This window comes from Eleutherodactylus coqui, chromosome 12 (assembly GCF_035609145.1).
Source record: "Eleutherodactylus coqui strain aEleCoq1 chromosome 12, aEleCoq1.hap1, whole genome shotgun sequence".
Taxonomy (NCBI): domain Eukaryota; kingdom Metazoa; phylum Chordata; class Amphibia; order Anura; family Eleutherodactylidae; genus Eleutherodactylus; species Eleutherodactylus coqui.
This window is the reverse complement of record NC_089848.1, coordinates 15,753,794-15,774,029: the sequence shown is the minus strand read 5'-3', so window position 1 is coordinate 15,774,029 and position 20,236 is coordinate 15,753,794. Positions and strand designations below refer to the sequence as shown.

Here is a 20,236-nt window from a genome sequence, read left to right as displayed (position 1 = left end):
TGACAAGGCGGTGATGCAGCTAGCGCATCACCGCCAGAAGACTTGGCCCCCAGCAGGGAAGTGAATGGGGCTAGGCCCTGTGTAAGCTCCGCCCACCTCCACAGAATGTGGTAGAAGATCCTCGGTGCAGACGGTACCATGTAAGTAAAGTAAGTTGCGTCACAGCAGCAGGAGAGAGCAGCATGCAGAATCAGGGGTCACACAGCAGCCTAGTGTAAAGTGGCGGTGGCCATTGAGAAGGGCAGCACAATGGGGAACTTGCCTATGCAGGGGAGCTGCCCAAAGAGAGAGAGACCACAGAAGAGGCCCTGGGGACCTGAGGGGTCTGGTAATAGAGAAGTAGCGAGATTCCTGGAGTGAAGCGTCCTGCAGTATGTGGGAGGAGAAGGGAATCCCCCTCCCCAGAGTGCTGGACACTGCGATGGCAGTGCTTAAGATGTGCTACAACAACTTTCAAAGGCCTACGACCTGAAGACAGAGCAGATGAAGAGCAAAGCCAGAGTGGACTAGCTAAACAGGTTTTGTTTAAGCGTGAATGTGCTGCATTCCCTGGCACTGCGAAAAACTTAAATCCCTGGCCAGGATGGCGTCACAGGATTGTGATATCATTAGCGCAATATAGTTATGGTGCCTTAGTTTGGGATAGAGCAAGGCCTTGCAAGGGTTAATGGGTTTATGACTGTTATGTAAAATGTTATGCTGATGTCTAAGGTATATCATGTGTCCATGACAAAGTATATGTAATGGCACAGCGAGGCACAGAGCAGTAATATGGATTTGAGAAATGTGATGTGGGAATTGACCTGCCCTTTAATGTGTGACGACCTCTGTATATAGAAATATCTACAATGTGGTTGAACGTTCTGTGTGTGGTTATGTACGGTTATGCTACAGATCAAGAGATGTCAGAAAGTAATGTGAAGAATTCATGAGTCTTAGACCGCCTGCAGACAGGCGGAAATCCCGCGGCGGGATTTCCCGCGGGATTTCCGCCACTAAAAGCCTGCATAGGAGTGCATTACAATACGCACTCCTATGCAGACGGCCGCGGTTTGGCCGCGCGAAATGTCGCGCGGCAAACAAACCGCGGCATGTCCTATTTCTGTGCGGGGCTCGCAGAGCCTCGCACAGAAACGTCACTCACTCGGCCGGCGGCTCCGGTCTGCGCAGCCGGCACATGAAAGAGCCGAGGCCGCTGGGCGCAAGTGAGTACGCGCTCCTCCCTGCAGGCGCTCGGGTCTGGTCCCGCGGCGAGAATCCTCGCCGCCGGATCCGACCCGCCCGTCTGCAGGCGGCCTTACTGCTACCAAGAAGAGAGAGTGACTGGAGATGTGGTTGCCAGCGAGAGACGCAGAGTGATGAAAAGTACAATTTATGTTGCAGGTGATATTTTGAACACTGTTGCATTAAGAGATCTTCTGCTGATTTATTATGCAACGCTAAAGTACACAAACTCCTATAGAGCGCAAAGATGTTTATAGGGTGACTAACTGATATAACCGGCTTCGCCCCAGTTAATTTGGTATCGGTGTTTACCTGTTGTTCGCACTGAGAATTTTCATGAAATCATGGTTACTTCAGAGGAACCGAGGAATAAAATATGTATACACATAGAGGAGCATTAGATTCTCCTAAGACTGCATGTACCAATGTCCCTCTGCAGAATGTGCCACCCCTCCCCTCTCACAAAAAGTGAGTACACTTTTTACCTTTTATGGTTCCACCACTTTAACCCCTTAACGACCGGGCCATAGTGTTTGTACGTCCTGCAGCTGCAGGACGTGTATGGAGAGAGGTAGCGGCGCTATCTCCCTCCATACAGCGCGGGCATCAGCTGTTTATTACAGCTGACACCCGCGGGCAAAAGCCGCGCTTGGCCGTTCGGCCGATCGCGGCTGTTAACCCTTTAAATGCCGCTATCAATTCTGACAGCGGCATTTAAATCCCCCGAACGCTGTTTGGGGGTCCCGCACGGCCCCCCCGCGGTGAGATCGGGGGAGCCGTGCAGGTGTCATGGCAGCCAGGGGCCTAATGAATGGCCCCAGGGCTGCCTTAGCAGACTGCCTATCAAGCCATCCACACAGGGTGGCTTGAAAGACTGCCTGTAAAAAAGCAGTATGACGTAATGCTATAGCATTACGTCATACTGCAGGAGCGATCAAAGCATCGCATGTTAAAGTCCCCCAGGGGGACTTCAAAGTAAAGTAAAAAAAAGATCAAAAAAAAAAAAAAAGTTATAAAAGTTTAAATCACCCCCCTTTTGCCATATCTATTATTAAAAAGTCTAAATCATAAAATAAAAATATGTATTTGATATTGCCGCGTCTGTAAAAGTCCGATCTATCAAAGTAGTGCATTATTTTTCCTGCACGGTGAACGTCGTCCGAAAAAAAAAATAAAGAACACCAGAAAAGCATTTTTTTAGTTACCCTGTCTCCCAGAAAAAACGCAATAAAAAGCGATCAAAAAGTCGTATGTATTCCAAATTGATACTATCGGAAACTACAGGACATCCCGCAAAAAATGAGCCCTTGCTCAACTATGTCAACAGAAAAATAAAAAAGTTACCGTGCGCACAAAATGACCGCAGAAAATAATTGAAAAAAATTTAATATCTTAAAAAAAAATACAAGTACTACAGCAAAAACAATACTATATAAGTTTGGTATCGTAGTAATCGTACTGACCCATAGAATAAAAATATCAGGTCGATTTTGTTGCAGTTTGTGCGTCGTAGAAACAGGACGCACCGAAAGATGGTGGAATGTCGTTTTTATTTTTCCATTTCTCTCCGCTAAGAATTTTTAAAAAGTTTTTCAGTACATTTTATGGTACAATAAATAGTGCCATTAAAAAATACAACTCGTCCCGCAAAAAACAAGCCCTCATACAGCGACTTCGATGGATAAATAAAGGAGCTACGATTTTTTAAAAGGGAGTAGGAAAAAGCAAAAATGGAAAAAAGCAAAAAAGCCCGGTCACTAAGGGGTTAAGAGTCTGGAACAATACTTGCGGTGTTATGTCTCGGAGAGACAGGAGGATTGGTCAGAGTTCTTGCCTGCAGCTGAATTTGCACTTAATAATGGACCATTGGATTCCATAAAAACATCACCTTTCTTTTGTAATTATGGGTTCCATCTATGTTTTGGTCCCTTTTTCTAAGGAAGTATTGGAGGTACCTGATGAGAATGAGTTCACCTCTAACATTGAGACAGTGTGGGAAGAAATTCAGAAGAATCTGCAGAGGATGGTTAAAAGTTTTAAGCGAGTGGCTGATAATAGACGTTCTGAAGGGACTAACTAATGAGACAGCTCTGTCTCATTGCGGCCAGGGTGGCTGCTACATAAACATCACGGCCAGCGTGGCTGCTATCTATGCCCTAAAAATCTTGGGTTAGAGTATCAACTCTCTTACATGCCCCGTAAATGTGGGCTTACTGTCTTTGTATGCCCCGTAAATGTGGGCTTTTTGTCTCTGCATGCCCTGGAAATGTGGGCTTAGTGAGGACAGATTAGTGCTCAGCCTAGGGAGCCTGCAGGCAGTCTCAATTTGATGCCTGTCGGGAAACATAGGCTGATACACTCACCTATTGTCTGTCTTTATCAGTACAGACAGTATAAGCAAGATTGATTTAGTATTCCTGCATGCCCCGTAAATGTGGGTTTAATGAGGATAAATAAGTGTTCAGCTGAAACAACCTGTAGGCAGTCTTGATTGGATGCCCTTCAGTGAATATAGGCTGATACACTTAACCTTTGTCTGTCTCTATCAGTACAGACTTTGCAGACAAATGTGACTACTGGGTTTATAGTCTTAACATCAAGACGAGCCAGAACGTAGTAAGCTATATCCCACTTAATGTGGGTTGGAGCATATACAAAAAATTAGAAGTATAACAGAAAGGTTACGGGTGGCTCTTTGATAAGCTAAACTTGATATAACCAAACAATCTCCATCCTGATGAAATGACACGTATATTCGGTGTTATAGAAACGCGTTGATGGATTGATAGATGGAATAATTTGATTGAAGCTCCGCTTTTTTGAAAATAGTCTGATTCCAGAGAAACACATATGGAACAAGCTATCTGATAACTGTAACACACTATCTATATTAAACAATTTTGCTTTACTATTTGACTTAGATAAGAGTGAAATTGACAGCTATAGTGTTATTAGCATAACAGAGTGTGTCAGTTCACACAACTTTTGACACCCTCGGCTATGTGGTTATAAGAAAATAGTGGTTACATGTACAAATAACAATAACCACCATTATCTGTCCAAGTGTATCACAGACAAGGATTCATTTTTAGGGAATTTATTTACGTATATATGCATACGGCTCTTTTAAAATATATATAAATAAAGGTTAAATTTTAACTATCAGTAAAGTTCTTTTCGGTGAATGTAATTATGGGTTCCATCTATGTTTTGGTCCCTTTTCTAAGGAAGTATTGGAGGTACCTGATGAGAATGAGTTCACCTCTAACATTGAGGCAGTGTGGGAAGAAATTCAGAAGAATCTGCAGAGGATGGTTAAAAATTTTAAGCGGGTGGCTGATAATAGACGTTCTGAAGGGACTGACTTCTTGTTCGCAGGGGACTTGGTTTGGTTGTCAACATAGAACATAAAAATCAAACAACAGTCTTTCAACTTAGGTCTAGGTTTTATTGATCCGTTCAAAATCATTGAAAAAATTAACCAGGTGTCTTTTCATTTGGAGATTCTTAGTTCTATGAGAATCAATAATATATTCCATAAATCCCTATTACAAAAGTTTGTAGATTCAGGCAATGATTCATCATCGCCGGCCCGGACTGTGGTTGATGGAAAGGTTCATTTTCGAGTAAGTCGCATAGTGGACTCTCGTCTCGCCTTCTATAGTGGAAGAATAATGTTCTTGTCCCTTGCCCCTATGCCTCCTTTAATGCACCACAAGACTTTATTTGCTTTTGCAGCAGATGATTGGCATTGATTTCTCCAGTTAAATCAGCAAAAAAATAGCACAATCAGAGGAGGTATCAACCGCGATCAGTACCAGTTAAAAGGATCTTTTTATGTTTTTCATATTCCATTATGGTCACATGTGCAGCAATACAACAGATGCAGCAATACAGCATGTAGCGATGTTTCGATCTAAATGGATCTTTATCAAGCTTTGTTTATTCTTTGGTTTGGTTTCATCCTGGTCCACATAGGGTTACTAAGGGCCCAGGAACGAGTGCAGGCCCACACCTATCGGAGCGATCAATCTCCCTCGTCATCACGTAGCCAGGGAAAGGCTTCCTGTTTATTTTGTTTTGGTTGTTGCACATTGAGCATTTTGGGTGCATATCTGCAGGTTACTGATCCAGCACGTCCTTGTTGGATGTAACAGGTGCCAATACTTTTGCACTCAGCATTGAATAATCAAGTTGTGACCCCTTTACTTTTCAAATTTAGTACCTAAATAATGGTTGTGCCAAATTTCATGTTTGTATGACACTGGGAAGTTAGAGAATTAGATTGTGAAGATTACATAGGGGTGCACTTACTTTTGCAATTAGCATTGAACAATTCGAGTTGTGACCCTTTTACTTTTCCTATTTAGGACCTAATGAATGCTCCTGCCAAACTTCAAGTTTGTACGACACCGGGAAGTGACATTACATAGGAGTGAACTTACTTTTGCACTTAGCTTTGAATAATCGAGTAGTGACCCCTTTACTTTTCCTATTCAGGAACTAAAGAAGTTAGAAAATTAGTGGTGAGTCAGTCAGTGAGGGTTTTCGCTTTCTTTCTTTATAAAGGTGAGAGCCCTCACTGACTAAATCACTGACTGACTGACTGATTCGCCACTAATTCTTTAACTTCCTAGTGTCATACAAATGTGAAATTTGGCAGGAGCATTCTTTAGGTCTTAAATAGGAAAAGTAAATGGGTCACAACTCCATTATTCAATTCTAAGTGCAAAAATATTGCCCCCTCCATGCAATGTACCTAATGTAATTCTCTAACTTCCCAGTGTTGTACAAACATGAAATTTGGCAGGAGCATTCTTTAGGTCCTAAATTGAAAAAGTAAAGGTGTCACCACATGATTATTCAATTCTAATTGCTAAAGTAAGTGCACCCCTATGTAATGTAAATTCTGGATGTCATACAAGCGTGAAATTTGGCACAAGCATTCTTTAGATTCTAAATAGGAAAAGTAAAGGTGTCACATCTTGATTATTCAATGCTAATTACAAAAGTAAGTGCATCCCTATGTAATGCAACTTCCCAGTGTCCTACAAGCGTGAAATTTGGCACAAGCATTCTTTAGGTCCTAAATGAGGAGAATGGGAGGGATGCTTCTGCTATGCAGGCTACATAGAGCTCAATGAGCATTAAGTAGTGAGGAGAGAAAGTGGAAGTGTTACTTCTGCTATTCGACCCCGTGAACTTGTAACTGCTGGGTGCCACCTGCCAAGGCAGAGCTGCAGAATCCTGGCAGACCCTGATGAACTCTGTTAGTGACTATTGACACTACAGAGGCTCCTTTGGATGCCTCAGCTACAGTGGAAAAGTGTGAAATAAAAACAATTTGAATGTCCCCCATAGGTCTTATATGACGTCATGGGGATATTGATGGTAAAAAAATCGTTACAAAAATAAGTAAAAAAAATTACAGAATAAAATAAAAATATTTACACATTTACACAGAACGCCGACGCCAACCAAAACCATCGCTGTATGTGCCCTGTAATCCAAAACTAAATATATTATTTATCAAAATGTCCACAACAAAATGAGGAACCCATTCCTGTACTTTATTTTAACATAAACATATTAATTTAAAAAATATACAACTATAAATTTAAATTTTTTTTTTTAGCTTTTTACACCCAATATAACTAAAAATAAAAAAAAGGCAGTGAAAAAAATATGAAAAAATAACCCTATATGTCATGAAAAAAAGGAGCAAAAATAATTATAGTAGCTGAAATACAAAAATATGGCAGTAAAACCACCACATAGGTAAAATCCCTAAAAAGTGTCTGGTGTTTTTGGACAAAAAACACACTGGACCCTAAGAGGTTAAATGTTGAAAATTGTGAATTTTTCAAAGTTTTCAGTAAAGTTTGTATTATTTTTATAAACAAACACAAAACATATCGACCACAATTTACCATTAAGATTAATTATGTGTCCTCAAAAAGAAAACAAACATTCTCAGAATCATTTGGATAAGTAAAAACATTCTGAAGTTATTACCGGATAAAGTGACGTCAGGTTCGAAAAATGAGGTTTCATCAGGAGGTAAAAACTGGCATCAGGGAAGGGGTGCAGCGGCATATTTACTTTGTATGCTATGGTAACACTGTGGCGTTTCTGAACTAATACACTTTGAAGTTTGTCTGGAAGCTGAGCTTCATGAGGGTGGGCTGCAGCGGCCTCGCCCCACCTGCTGCATGAAGTCACTCCAAATGTACAGGAGAGGAGCCATTATGTTTCATGCAGCGGGTGGAGGGGCTGGCGCAGCCCATTCTTTTCGGAGCTCAGCTTCCAGACAAACTTCAAAGTATATTTGTTCTTAAATGCCTCAGCGTTTCAGAATAAAACATCCACCACTGCAACAAGCATCCCTGTCCCAAGGCAGCATGAGCCTAATGACAGAATCCCTTTTAGGGGTTAAAGGGGTTTCCAGTGAGAATGCTATTGATGACTTAGCTTCAGGATAGGTCATTAATAGTTGATCAGCTGGGGTCCGTCGCTCGGAGCTGAAGCAGCAGAAGCCTCCATGCCAATCTCTGTGTAGTGACTGGCGCTTGTAACTGCAGGCACGGCTCACATTGAAATAAATGTGAACTGTGCCTGTAGTTACAAGTGCCAACCACTTTAGCTTCAACCTCTGTGTACTTGCGGTGCTGACAGCATGCACCCACTTAGCTGATCAGTCGGGGCCCGAGTGACAGACCCCAGCCAATCAACTATTGATGACCTATCCTGAGGATAGGTTATCATTATTATTCTCCCTGGAAAACGCCTTTAAGTTTGGGATCAGAGTTACCTGCATTCCCAGTAGCTGTCTAGTTTTTGTCTCCCCCTAATAGTATGGGATTAAAAAAAAATAAAAGTAAAAAATCCCCTGTCCCCTGTTCCTCCGCACTTTCTTTTCTGGAGTGCTGCATTACTATAAAGTGGGTGGCAGAAGGCGAAGAATAGCATCACAATGTTTGCCTTCCTGCTTCATTCATTTAGACCGTGCTGTCATCTAATTGCAGGTGTCACACAGTCTCAGATAATTGCTTCCTCTATAATGTTTCTGGAGGTAAGCAGTACTAAGAAAGTTATGGCAACATCGCTTTCAATCTGTGCTCTGTCCTTGTCTTAGGAACTTTGTGAGGATCTAAATCATTATTCACATGAATACCCAAATCTTAAATGAACACTAACTTTTCATACAACATCTGCTCATCTAACAGCCTATGTGTGTATCATTAATCCTGTAACATATTTGGATTATTTTTTTTTCTTTTTGTTTTACCAATGAAAATCAAGTCTGAAGTGGCAGCAATTAGGAATCTCCCTTCCAGCAACTTTGCAATCCACTACCTGTTGTTAGGCATTTGGCTTCTCTATTAGCAAGTATATTAGGACACTGCAAATAACTACATACAATAGAAAGGTGGGGATTAAGATGCTGCCTTACAGCTGATTGGAGCAGGGCTATGCATGGCGGTATAGGAAGTGTGGAAAAGGAAGTCCTGGCCAGTACATTACTGGTAGAATAGCAGCTTAGGACCCACCCCCACCTGTAAGTGGATTGCAGGACAGCAGAAAAATAGGAAAATGTACATGGAAAACAGAATTGTTAGAGCTCAAACTGGGTACCAACAGCAGTAAAGCAGCTACTGAAGACCTGGACTGCTTTTGAAAAAGTTTTGAAAACTCAGGTTCGCTTTACCTGCAACAGCAAACACAGGATTTTGCAAGAAGATATAAACATGGACATATACACGCTTACATAATACATAGAATCATAAAATGGCGCCAAAAACTTCTCTCGTACTTAGGATGCCCCACTCACCTCCCAATTTCTGCTGATGCTTCTCCAAAATTACAGTGCCCAGCAGCTCCAACATGGCCCTGGGCACCTCTACCAATGGCTCCCCTCCCCGGCTGTGTTTCTGGCTGGCGGAGGGGAACAATCAGTGCTTGTCAGCACTTCTGAGATTAGTATTGGTACCAGCCTCCTGCCTCTTTCTGCTCCTCCTCCCGGCTGGATACCTGACCGGAGGCGGTGGGGATAAGTGCGGACACTCTTCTCTAAGTGGCAGAGAAGGCAGTGCCTGCCCCTTACAAGCGCAGGTTTTCATCCTGTAACCCCCACCGGTGTACTCTGCTGCTTACCTGACCTGATTATCGGCAGTTCTGTGAGGACGGCAATCTAGATTGACATTGTGCCCCCACGACAAGACTCAACAAGCCAAGCACACGAGCACTAACAAATCAGTACATAATTATTATTGTAGCTTGCCTTTATCAGTTCTCCTTTAGTATCGCTGTTCCTCCAATGTCTCTTGGCATCAACAGTCTTTGGGAATCATTTCATGATTTGTTTTATTTCTTTTCAGGTGCAACATAATCCCGATGGATCTTCTACTCTAAAGTTAGCTGATTTTGGACTTGCCGTGTTTATCTCAGAGCCCATATTCACCATATGTGGAACTCCGACATATGTCGCCCCCGAAATACTTTCAGAAAATGGTATAATAAGCTTGCTACGTTATTTTGTCAACATTACTAACAGACCTAAATAGAACTAAAGTGGATATAGCTTACCAACCACCATTTACTGGAGATGAGTGAGGGTTTCAAAATGTAATTGTCCATATTAAAAGCTGTTTAATAAATGAAGTTTGGGGTATTTTTATATTTATATTGTTTAGAGCCTTAAATGGGTTGTACCACTATAAACCCTTATAGAACATCATTTAAACATGCCTTTGTTGTAGAGCCTCTGTGTGTTAGCAGCCATTTTCCATAGTTTTGCTGGTTCTATAGTGCAATAGTTATAGAACCATCAGTATAAGAATGAGGACATGGTTCCACTTCGTAGCAGTAGTCCTCTCTGGACTCAGGCCACACCAGTATGAGGCTTACATCTCAAGAGCCTGTAGGCACACATTAATGGTGCCTTGATAGGATGCATCCTGTTTGGCTATAAAATGTCTATCTGCTAAAATAAAGCAGAAAATTTTCACAACATCTCCGCTGTGATGCTTCGCCCAACATATTGTAAATTTACTGTATGTGGCCTGCAAAAACAGCTGATAGAAGGAGGATTGATGCGTTGGAGCTGTGGTGCAGGTGAAAGCTGCTGTGTATACTCTGGACGTCGAGAGTAACAAACAGAGAAGTCTTGAATCGTATAAGATATATCACTGGAGGACAAGATAACCTGGATCAGGCTCACGGAGGACAAGATGACTGGGCTCAGGCTCATGGAGGATAAGATGGCAGGGTTCAGGCTCATGGAGGATAAGATGACTGGACTCATGCTCATGGAGGATAAGATGACTGGGCTCATGCTCATGGAGGATAAGATGACTGGGCTCAGGCTCACAGATTTTGGCCATGTAATGCGAGCAGAGTCGGACAGATCAGTGGCAAAAGAATATCTGGCCGCCAAAGAACACGATGGCTGATACTATCAAAACCCATACTGACATGGATATCAGAAAACTGAAAGAAGCAAAACTTAAAAACATGGAGGGAGAGAGCTGTCAGGGTTGCCGAGGGACATAAATGACTAAAAGGCTAACAACAACATATGTGGAAGAAGTGATTGAGCAGAAAAAAGCAGGGTCACATACCTGTACGTGAGTGGTTGCTGCAATAGTGGCTGTTAGAGCATTTAAATACACCATTCCAATGTATTAGACTCCGACTGAGCCTCACAGGCTTTGTAATGCACTACAATACTGAAGTATAACAGTGTATTAGAAGAATGATAAATATGGTGATATTCAAGTGTCCTAATTGGACAAAAATAAAAAAAATAAAAATTTAATAAATAAAAATGTCAAAACCGCAGTTTTCCTCCTTAACTATGTAAACAAATAAAAAATACAAAGGAAAATCACATAAGCTAGTACTTTATAACCCGCACATTGAATGTCATTTAAAAAAAACAATAACATGGTGAAAATACTTAATTTTATCAATCTCGCCTTACAAAAAACGGAATGCAAAGTGATCAAAATTTGCATAGATAACCAAATGGTACCAAATGGAACTCATCCCGTGCAATAAAAAAAACTTTCACAGCACCGATAACAAAAAAAGAAAAATGTTATATAACACATTATATATACGATTATGATGCCATTAAAAAATACAACTTGTCCTGCAAAAAACAAGCCCAGGTTATACGTGAGAGACCTGTGCTCAGTCCGAGTGTGCATGGGCATGTAATGCACAGGAAGCAGGTTCTTTAGATTAGATTGTCGCCGAGAATACGGTGTACAATTCAGAACAGGTTTTCTTCAAAACTCTTTACGTAGCAAACCAGATTAAATAGCCAATAATGGGAAAGAGTCAAACTAGGCATCCTCTTACAGGTGGTCCCAATATTTAACCAACTTTTAAACAATCAGATGAGTGGTGTTTTTCAGCAGGAGGGGTGCAATATTTGCGTGACCACAGATTGGAGGATCCTGCAGTTCTCGGGGTGGCGTCTCTGCTTAGTTTTCTGATAGAGTTATTCACATCTCAACTTTCCCCATTTTGGGGTGCCATCAGTAGCCTCTTTATACCTGACAGTCTCAGACTCATCTGAAGCATTGGTCACAGTCCCCACAAATTTGGCCTCCAAACTGTTGCTGACACGCTTTTAGTCACGGTCCTCTATGTGACCCGCTCAGTTGCACCACTCATATGAGGGGAAGGTCTTTGTAGTAAGAGTGTACTCTCGGTGATGTGCTTACTGCCTCACACCCGCATTAGAAGTCTCCTGACTATTCCTCTCATTTCAGTCAACCACATCTTGGTGGGAAATGGCCACTAAATATATCTTTGCCAAACATCTGCACAATTAAGGGCCCTTTCACATGTAACAATTATTGTTTAGTTTATCATTGGACCGTGCAAAACTAAACGATAATCATTCAGTGTAAATGCTGCAAGCGACCGAACGACTAACAATAATTTGTTTGCTTATCGTTCAGTTTAGGCAGGCATAAAAGTCCAACGACAATCATCCCATATAAACAGGCAGTCATTCCTCTATAAAAAATTGTCTGTTTACTGTGAATAGAGGCAGGCAGCTGGAAGCAGATCAATGATTGCTGGGATGAATGTTGGGTGCTTGGGCACCTTACAATTTTTCCATATAACCCAAAAGGGAGACCCTAAGGGAGTGTGTTCATGTCTTCCTTATGTTGGTTGCGGCTAGCTATAGTTAGATTTCCCAGTACCATAATGGGTAGGCTGTGAACACTACCTACCTACCTGGGAACCACTGCACATCACAAAATAACACAGGTCGCTGTCATAACACATTGTGACAGAATGAATACACAAGATATAAACATAACACTTTCTCTGGGCAACGCCTGCAAGATGAAGACATACATAGTAACATAATATGTGAGGCTGAAAAAAGACATATGACCATCTAGTTCAGACTGCTACTTCCTTTATTTCAAGAATTTAGTCCCACAAGAGAAATCTGCAGCATAAATAGATATTCTGTGGAATTATTATGGCAAATTTCTGCAGCATATGAAGGAGATTTCTAAAATCTCCATATGGATTTCTGTAGCATGTGTGAGCGCTCTCTCTGTGTTACACTGACAGGTATAATACACTGCAATACAGAAGTATTTCAGTGTATTATATCACTGCTGAAGCTCACAGAAGTTCAAGTGCCCTAGTGGGACTAAAATAACAGTAGTAATATCTTTAAAAAAGAAAAGAAAAACACAAAACACAAAGAACTATTGTTGAATAGCATAATGTTATGGTTTAAGACACCAGCAACGCAAACAAATTATTTAAAAAAAAATCTTTTTATTATGAAAAAGTAGTTAAATCTGTATAAATTTGGTATTGTATTGACCCTCAAAATGAAGGCAACATGTTATGTATACTTTATTGTGAGCTCTGTAAAAATAAAACCTCCTATGTTTTTTTTGCATTCTATCCCCCCCAAAATTCATAAAAGCTAACCAAAATATCATATGTAGTGCAAAATGGTGCAATTGAATAATATACATAATAATAATGCAATACATTTTCCCAAATAATAGCAAATCTAAATGGAAAAATAAATTTATGGCACTTAAGGTGCAAGGATGAAAAAAATTCACAGGTCAAAGGGTTTTGCCGTTAAAGACATTAGGAGATAAATGTCTGATCATTGGGGGTCCAGCTACTGGGACCCCCAGCAATCCCAAAATTGTCCAGAGTAAAAGGAGCACTGGTGTACGTGATACACTGCTACTACATTCTCTTCTATGGCACAGGTGAAGTTTTTTCCCTCTGTCCCATAGAAGAGAACGGAATGGTGGTCTAGCTTACACACTGCTGCTGCATTCATGAGGCACTCAGGTGTGCAGGTCTCAGGATCGCTGATTGTGCCTGTGGATGGACTACCAGCCATCAGACATTCCTTATCCCATGCAAAGGAGATAAATACCTTTAATACCAAAAAACACTCTAAGGCCTAAAATAAATGTCAAAATTCTTATTTGGTGTTTGGGCATGTGCTTAACTTTCTTAACTTATGTTTTTGTTTCTACAGGCTATGGCTTAGAGGTTGATATGTGGGCCACTGGAGTTATCTTGTATATACTACTCTGTGGATTTCCACCTTTTCGAAGTCCAGAACGTAATCATGAGGAATTATTTGAGACCATAAAACATGGAGAATATGAATTCCTCTCACCTTACTGGGATAATATTACAGAAGGTAAAAATCAAATATAATATATCTTAAATAGTATTGATGCACAGAAATATGATGGTCTATATTATGTATAACTAGTAATTATTAGGAAATTATAGTACAAGGGTTTCTGGTGGTGCAATGCACCACACAGCTCTGCTACACGCACATCACACACCCAGCACTACTACATACATTGTTCATCCTATACAACAGGGATCAGAAGCAGCATAGCAATGGAGATGAAGGACCTGTGATCACGTCATGCTGCGTCCCTGATCACGTGACGCTGAAACTCATCCCGAGTGAATGACTTACATGCTCCCCGCCCGATCGCATGACAGTGACATCATCAATGGTCCTGCAATGGACTGCATTAGCTCAGTTGCTATGAAATACTAACAAACACCTAGCCGGACAGCCAGACCTAACATTCCCCAGTTGCTATGGAACAAGGATGTAGTGGTCTGGACAGCGCCTCTGTATAGGCAAATGGACCTATATTGCTTTGCAATATGTGGTGGTGAAGATATGCAGAGCAGTGAAAGTGGTGTAGATAGAGGAGATCTTGTCCCGTAGTAGGGACATCAGTTGAGAGCATGCATAGAATAAAAGCTGCGATGCCAAATAGAGGCCCCCAGAAAAATGTAGAGAAAGTGAAGAAAGCGATCTGCGCTCAGGGTAACCTCAGAAAGAAACACCTTTCATGAGACCAAAAAACAGAAGGTTTGGTGTAATTTCTTGTCTCCTAGAATAAGGTAGACAACACACGTCACCCCCTATGTGTTGCCTACCTTAATCTAGGAGACATTAAATTACACCAGACCTTCTGTTTTTTTTGTTTTCATGAAAGTTTTTTCTTTCTAAGGTTACCCTGAGCACAAGATTGTTTTCTTCACTTTCCCTCAGTTGCTATGGAATACTAATGAACACGTAGCCTGACAGCAGCCATGTGTGTACAGGACCTGTGATGATGTCACCATCATGTGATCGGGGGGGGGGGGGGGAAAGCATGTAACTCCCTCACTGTGGATGAAGGATATTTGATGACATCATCATCATGTGATCAGGGGCGGAGCATGTAAGTCACTCACAAACCCACTTACTCACTCACGCATGGAGGGACAGATCGTCGTTAGTAGTTTGATACACTGAATGATCACTAATCTAAATGTATAATATACACTGAATGATCACTGCATTAGGAACACCTACTCAATAATGAGGTGGTTCACTTTTTAGGCGATCACAGCTTTCAGACATTGGGGAACAGATTCCACAAGGTGGTGAACATTCTCTATACTCAGTTCGCCCAGTGCCCATTACAGCAAATCTGATAGTTGGTGCACATTTTGCAAATAAGTGGGAGCAGATCTGACAGCCCTTTCAAAACATGTTCAATGGGATTACAGTCCACTGAGTTTGTGAGCCGGGAGTGTGGAGAATTCATGGTCGTGTTCCACTAACCACCCCCTAGTAATCCCCGCTCGATGACACCAAATGTGCTCTTGTTGAATGATGGCACTGTGGTCTAGAACGACTTCTTGAAGATGTGGGTGAAGATGGTCAGCTAACAAGTCTCTGTCTCATTCACCAAAGATTGTGGTATGATGACCACATGCCCTAGGCCTTGCCAAAAAAAACACTTCCGAGACCATGACACCGCAATCACCAGTCTGATGAACCCCAATGGTACACCTATAGGATATGGCTTCATACTAGATCAGATGCAGACCCAGTTATCTGTAAGCTTCAGCAGGAAATAGAACTTGTCAGAGATGACCTTCTATGTGTTACATGTGCTGCTGGGATCTGTTGTTCTAAGCTTCCTAGCAGCACAGCCCTCACAGGGTTAATTGATTGAGCTGGCTGGGTGTGGTACTTCCTGCTAGACAATCTTCTGGGTCTGTGCTCACATATAAACCCAGCTCCTTGTCAGTCTCTGTATGGTGTTCAGGGTGAGCAATCATGAATCCTTGTCTGTTGAAAGCTTACTGTGTGATCTGTGTCTTGCAGGTTCATGTACGTTTATATTCTGTCAGTTTTGTGTAAGCTTGCTGTGTGACCTGCTACCTGTGTTCTGTTGAAGTTTGCTGTGTGATCTGTGTCTTGCTGGTTCATGTCCGTTTGTACGTTTATTTGTGACAGTTTGGTTTCCTGCGTTTGTTTCCTATGTCTGCGCTAGGTTGGCCTCTAGGGCCCTCTAGTAGATGTGTCTTGCTAGTGTAGGGACTGCAAGATACGAGGGGCCTTGCCGGGGCTTGAAGCTTACGTTCATTGGCCAATGTACGAACTAACACCTCGCATTTATATTCAGCTTACCATCTGCTATTAGTGTTTGCATTGTGGCTGCTGTATGCTGTGTATTCTGGCTCTGTGTGTCCTGTTGTTCAGTCCCTGTCATGTGGCATGTGAATGCATCCTGTTCTGATGCGTGGCTCCTAGGATCAGCTAGGGCCCACATCCGAAGACCGCTGGGCTGCTCTTATTGGGGCAATGTCCCCGCTTAGGTAGGGCACTGTCATCCCCCGTGTAGCACAGGGTCAGTTTGCCAGAAACCCGTGTGCGTACCTAGTCCCCTTTGGTTACGATTGTGTGGGCCCTGTGCTTAGTCTGCCCACACGATCGTAACATAATGTACCCCCCTTTTGTTAGTGGGGGGGCACTGAATTGTTCTGAACAGGAAGTGCACAATCAAGCAAACTGCAGCTGAATACAACATTGCTGCTTCAACTAACGCGTTCAAATGCCACAATCGTCATTCCTTAGCACAGATGGGCTATAACGGCAGACGACCACTGTGAGTTCTATTGCTGTCTAAAAGGAACCGAAAGGAAAGACAAATGAGCAAAAAAATAGGCTTACTGAACAGCGGGGAAATATTGTCTGCTCAGATGAATCTAGATTCATCGTGCATCGCGCCAATGGAAGGGGTAGAATTTGGTGCAACTAGCATGAATTGATGAACCCCTTCCTATAGCTGATCAGAGCATGGCAGCAGTACGTCCATCTAATCTGCAGCAACTGTAAAATGCTGTGATGTCCGTAGGGGCTGATATATCTGCAGAATGATTTCAACTCCTTCTGGAATCTATGCCACAATGAATTTCTGTGGTCCTGAAGGCCAGAGGAATTTAAACGGGCTTCTATATGGGTATCGCTAATAAGGTGGCCATTCAGTGTATATAGATTTGCAGCAAAACTACCAGCTCTATATAAATACTATTAAATGTAGAAATGCTTATAAAGGTTAGAGTTATAATGAACGTCAGGAGTTACAGTAGTTTACAGAAAACTATTACAGGAGACTAAGGCCGCTCTCACACATGGGCTTTCTACCACGATTAAAGCAACTTTTTGAATGTTGCAGTAATTGTGGTCTAACGCTCCCATTGATTTCAATGGGGCCTAGCAGATATGTGCTCGAACATGGCACTTTTTAGTGCCCCGATTTTTGAGCACTATTTGCTATATTTTGCCGGGTTTTTTTTAGAAGCGGTGACCCACACCCTTCTAAGTGCTCTCCTTGATCCAATAGATGGCGCTGTAGAGGTATTTTTCCATCTTTCTTATTTGCATAAATTTCTGAGAGGAGCATCTATATATATATAAAGACAAAAGCCCTCACTGATTCACTGACTGACTGACTCACCACTAATTCTCCAACTTCCTGATGTCGTAGAAACATGAAATTTGGCACAAGCATGGATTATGTCCAAAATAGGAAAAGCTAATGGGTCCCAACTTGATTATTCAGTTCTAGCACAAAAGAACTAGCGTCCAAATTTTACGTATGTAATCTAATTCTTTCACTTTCCGATGTCGTGGAAACATGAAATTTGGCACAAGCATAGATTATGTCCAAAATGGGAAAAGTTAATGGGTCCCAACTCGATTATTCAATTCTAGCGCAAAAGAACTAGCGTTTAAATTTTATGTACGTAATCTAATTCTCTCACTTCCCGATGTCGTAGAAACATGAAATTTGGCACAAGCATTGATTATGTCATAAATAGGAAAACCTAATGGGTCCCAACTCGATTATTCAATTCTAAGTGCAAAAGAACTAACGTCCAAATTTTACGTACGTAATCTAATTCTCTCACTTCCTGATGTCATAGAAACATGAAATTTGGCACAAGCATTGAATATATCCAAAATAGGAAAAGTAAAGAGGTCCCAACTCGATTATTGAATTCTAGCGCAAAAGAACTAGCGTCCAACATTTACGTATGGAATCTAATTCTCTCACTTCCCGATGCAACAAATAATTACACACATTTTTACTGCACAAATGTGAAATTTGGCCTGACCACCCCTATGTTATGTAACTAATAACAAACATATCTGTACCCCGTAATATATGAGACAGTTATCTTCTCAGCAAAACAAAATGCATTTAGAAATATGAGTATATACTGACAGGAATAAACCTGACTGTCGCATGTAGTGAATGGTTGTAAAGTACAAAAGGAAGTGGACATGGCCTGCTGGGATGGAGTATGCCTTTAAGTATAACAAGGGGCTGCAACCTTCAGTCTGGGTAGGAAATTTGAATAAAAAGGGGCGTTACCTTTCAGGGTAAAAATGAGGAGAGTGTCAGGTGGCACATTCTGTGGGGTGACATTTTCACATACAGTCTGAGATAAATCTCTCTCCTATCTGCCTATACACTAAGAGGAATCTATCTGTTCTGTGTATTATGAGCAGCGTGTGTAAGGTGGACATTCTGTGTAGTTTTCCATGTAAACACCAGAACCAAATTAACTCGGGCGAAGCCGGGTATATCAGCTAGTTGCCTTATAAGTCTCTTATCTTTTAGGTGTCCCTACATCCCTTCTGGGTGCTCTGCTTGGGGAGAGACTATACCATCCCCTGATACACTCACTCCCTAGGTGTCTCCACACACATTTTGCGTGCTCTTCTTAAGGAGACACGACACCCCTCCTAACCCACGTTATAGGCCCCTAACAGACTAAGCCAGAAGCCTGCTGCACACTGATGAGGGGCAATCACCCTGAAACAGTCTGTTGGGGCATGGTTTTCTAGCTTGGTTTCATATTCCCAATCATTGATAATACTTGTTATAAGGTCACTTTGATTGGAAGGAATGCTACCATCCAATAGATGGCGCTGTAGAGGTATTTTTCCATCTTATTTGCGCGTTTTAATGCACCTCATCACCCATCACAATGGTGGGTGCGTTAAAAACTGGTAATGGATTCAGTAACCTGTGTCCAAAAGTGGTGGTAAAATCCGTGCGTTTTGCCAACGCAGTGTGTGAGATTGGCCGCCACTTTCACACATGTGCTTGTAAAAACGCTGCATTTTTCAGCTGCGTTAACATGCATATTTGACTGCGTTTATAACTGTGTTTTTAGCAGTTATAATTGCAGCCAGGCAAGCTGATAACAGAACTGAGCCAACCTAGTCCGATGAGCGCACAGGGCCCATGAGCTTAGTTGAGTGCTAGCGGTGGTCTGGAGAAGATGTCTTGTGCTGCTGGCTGCGGCTGGGTTGTGGCTGATTCTAGTGTCCTGTCGCGTCCGATGCCAGAGGACGAGCCCAGAATGAAGAAGCGAAGGTTCTGGGTTCCTCCTCTGGTATCACAGTAAAGCAGTAAAGGCCACTTTGCAAGTCTATAAAAGTCTATACTGCGATTTGAGTCAGCACCCGGAGAAGGTTACACCCTTCAGCCGTATGTCGGTGTCCACCTTCAATAAGCTGCTGGAGGTTGTGGGCCCCCGACTGACGTACACACACATGCGTCAGTGTAGCTGTGCCAAGCAACGTCTGCTCGTCACTCTGTGTGTAAAAACACGGTCAAAAATGCTGTAATCAAGTTTTAAAAAGCTGAAACGCCTGAAAATAGAACAGTCAGCGCTTGAAAAACGCAGCATTTCAGCGCTTGTCTGAGAAGCCCCATTGAAATCAGTGGTAGTGTTTGATAGCGTTTAGCACTGCGTTTAAAATGCAGTATAAAACGCTATAAAAACCACGTGTGAGAGTGGCCTTGGAGTTACGGTTCATCCTTCCTATCATTGTGCTCTTATGACTGTATGTCACCATCTAGTGGTGTTTGATATGTTGTCTCTCCTGTTACAGAAGCAAAAGATTTGATCAACAGGCTGTTGGTGCTAAAGCCACTGAAGAGGTTTACCGCCCCGTGTGTTTTGCAGCACAGCTGGATCAGGTCACGTGGACAAAGGAACGATCGGAACTTGCAGAGAGAAATTACAACGAATATAGAGCATCATTTCCGTAACCGGCGCCAGAAGAACGCGCAGAGTGACCTGTAAAATTCTGCTGCATTTTGAC

The 20,236-nt window shown here is 42.1% G+C and overlaps 1 protein-coding gene across 1 annotated transcript in view; it reads left to right on the top strand.

The window, feature by feature from the left end:
* DCLK3 (doublecortin like kinase 3) overlaps positions 1 to 20,217 on the top strand; it is a 60,604-nt gene extending 40,387 nt beyond the window's left edge. The window contains exons 3-5 of the mRNA XM_066585458.1: positions 9,603 to 9,735; positions 13,775 to 13,942; positions 20,024 to 20,217. Coding sequence (XP_066441555.1) covers positions 9,603 to 9,735; positions 13,775 to 13,942; positions 20,024 to 20,217 — 495 coding nt within the window. The remainder of the gene's footprint in view (positions 1 to 9,602; positions 9,736 to 13,774; positions 13,943 to 20,023) is intronic.
* Positions 20,218 to 20,236: the final 19 nt, after the last annotated feature.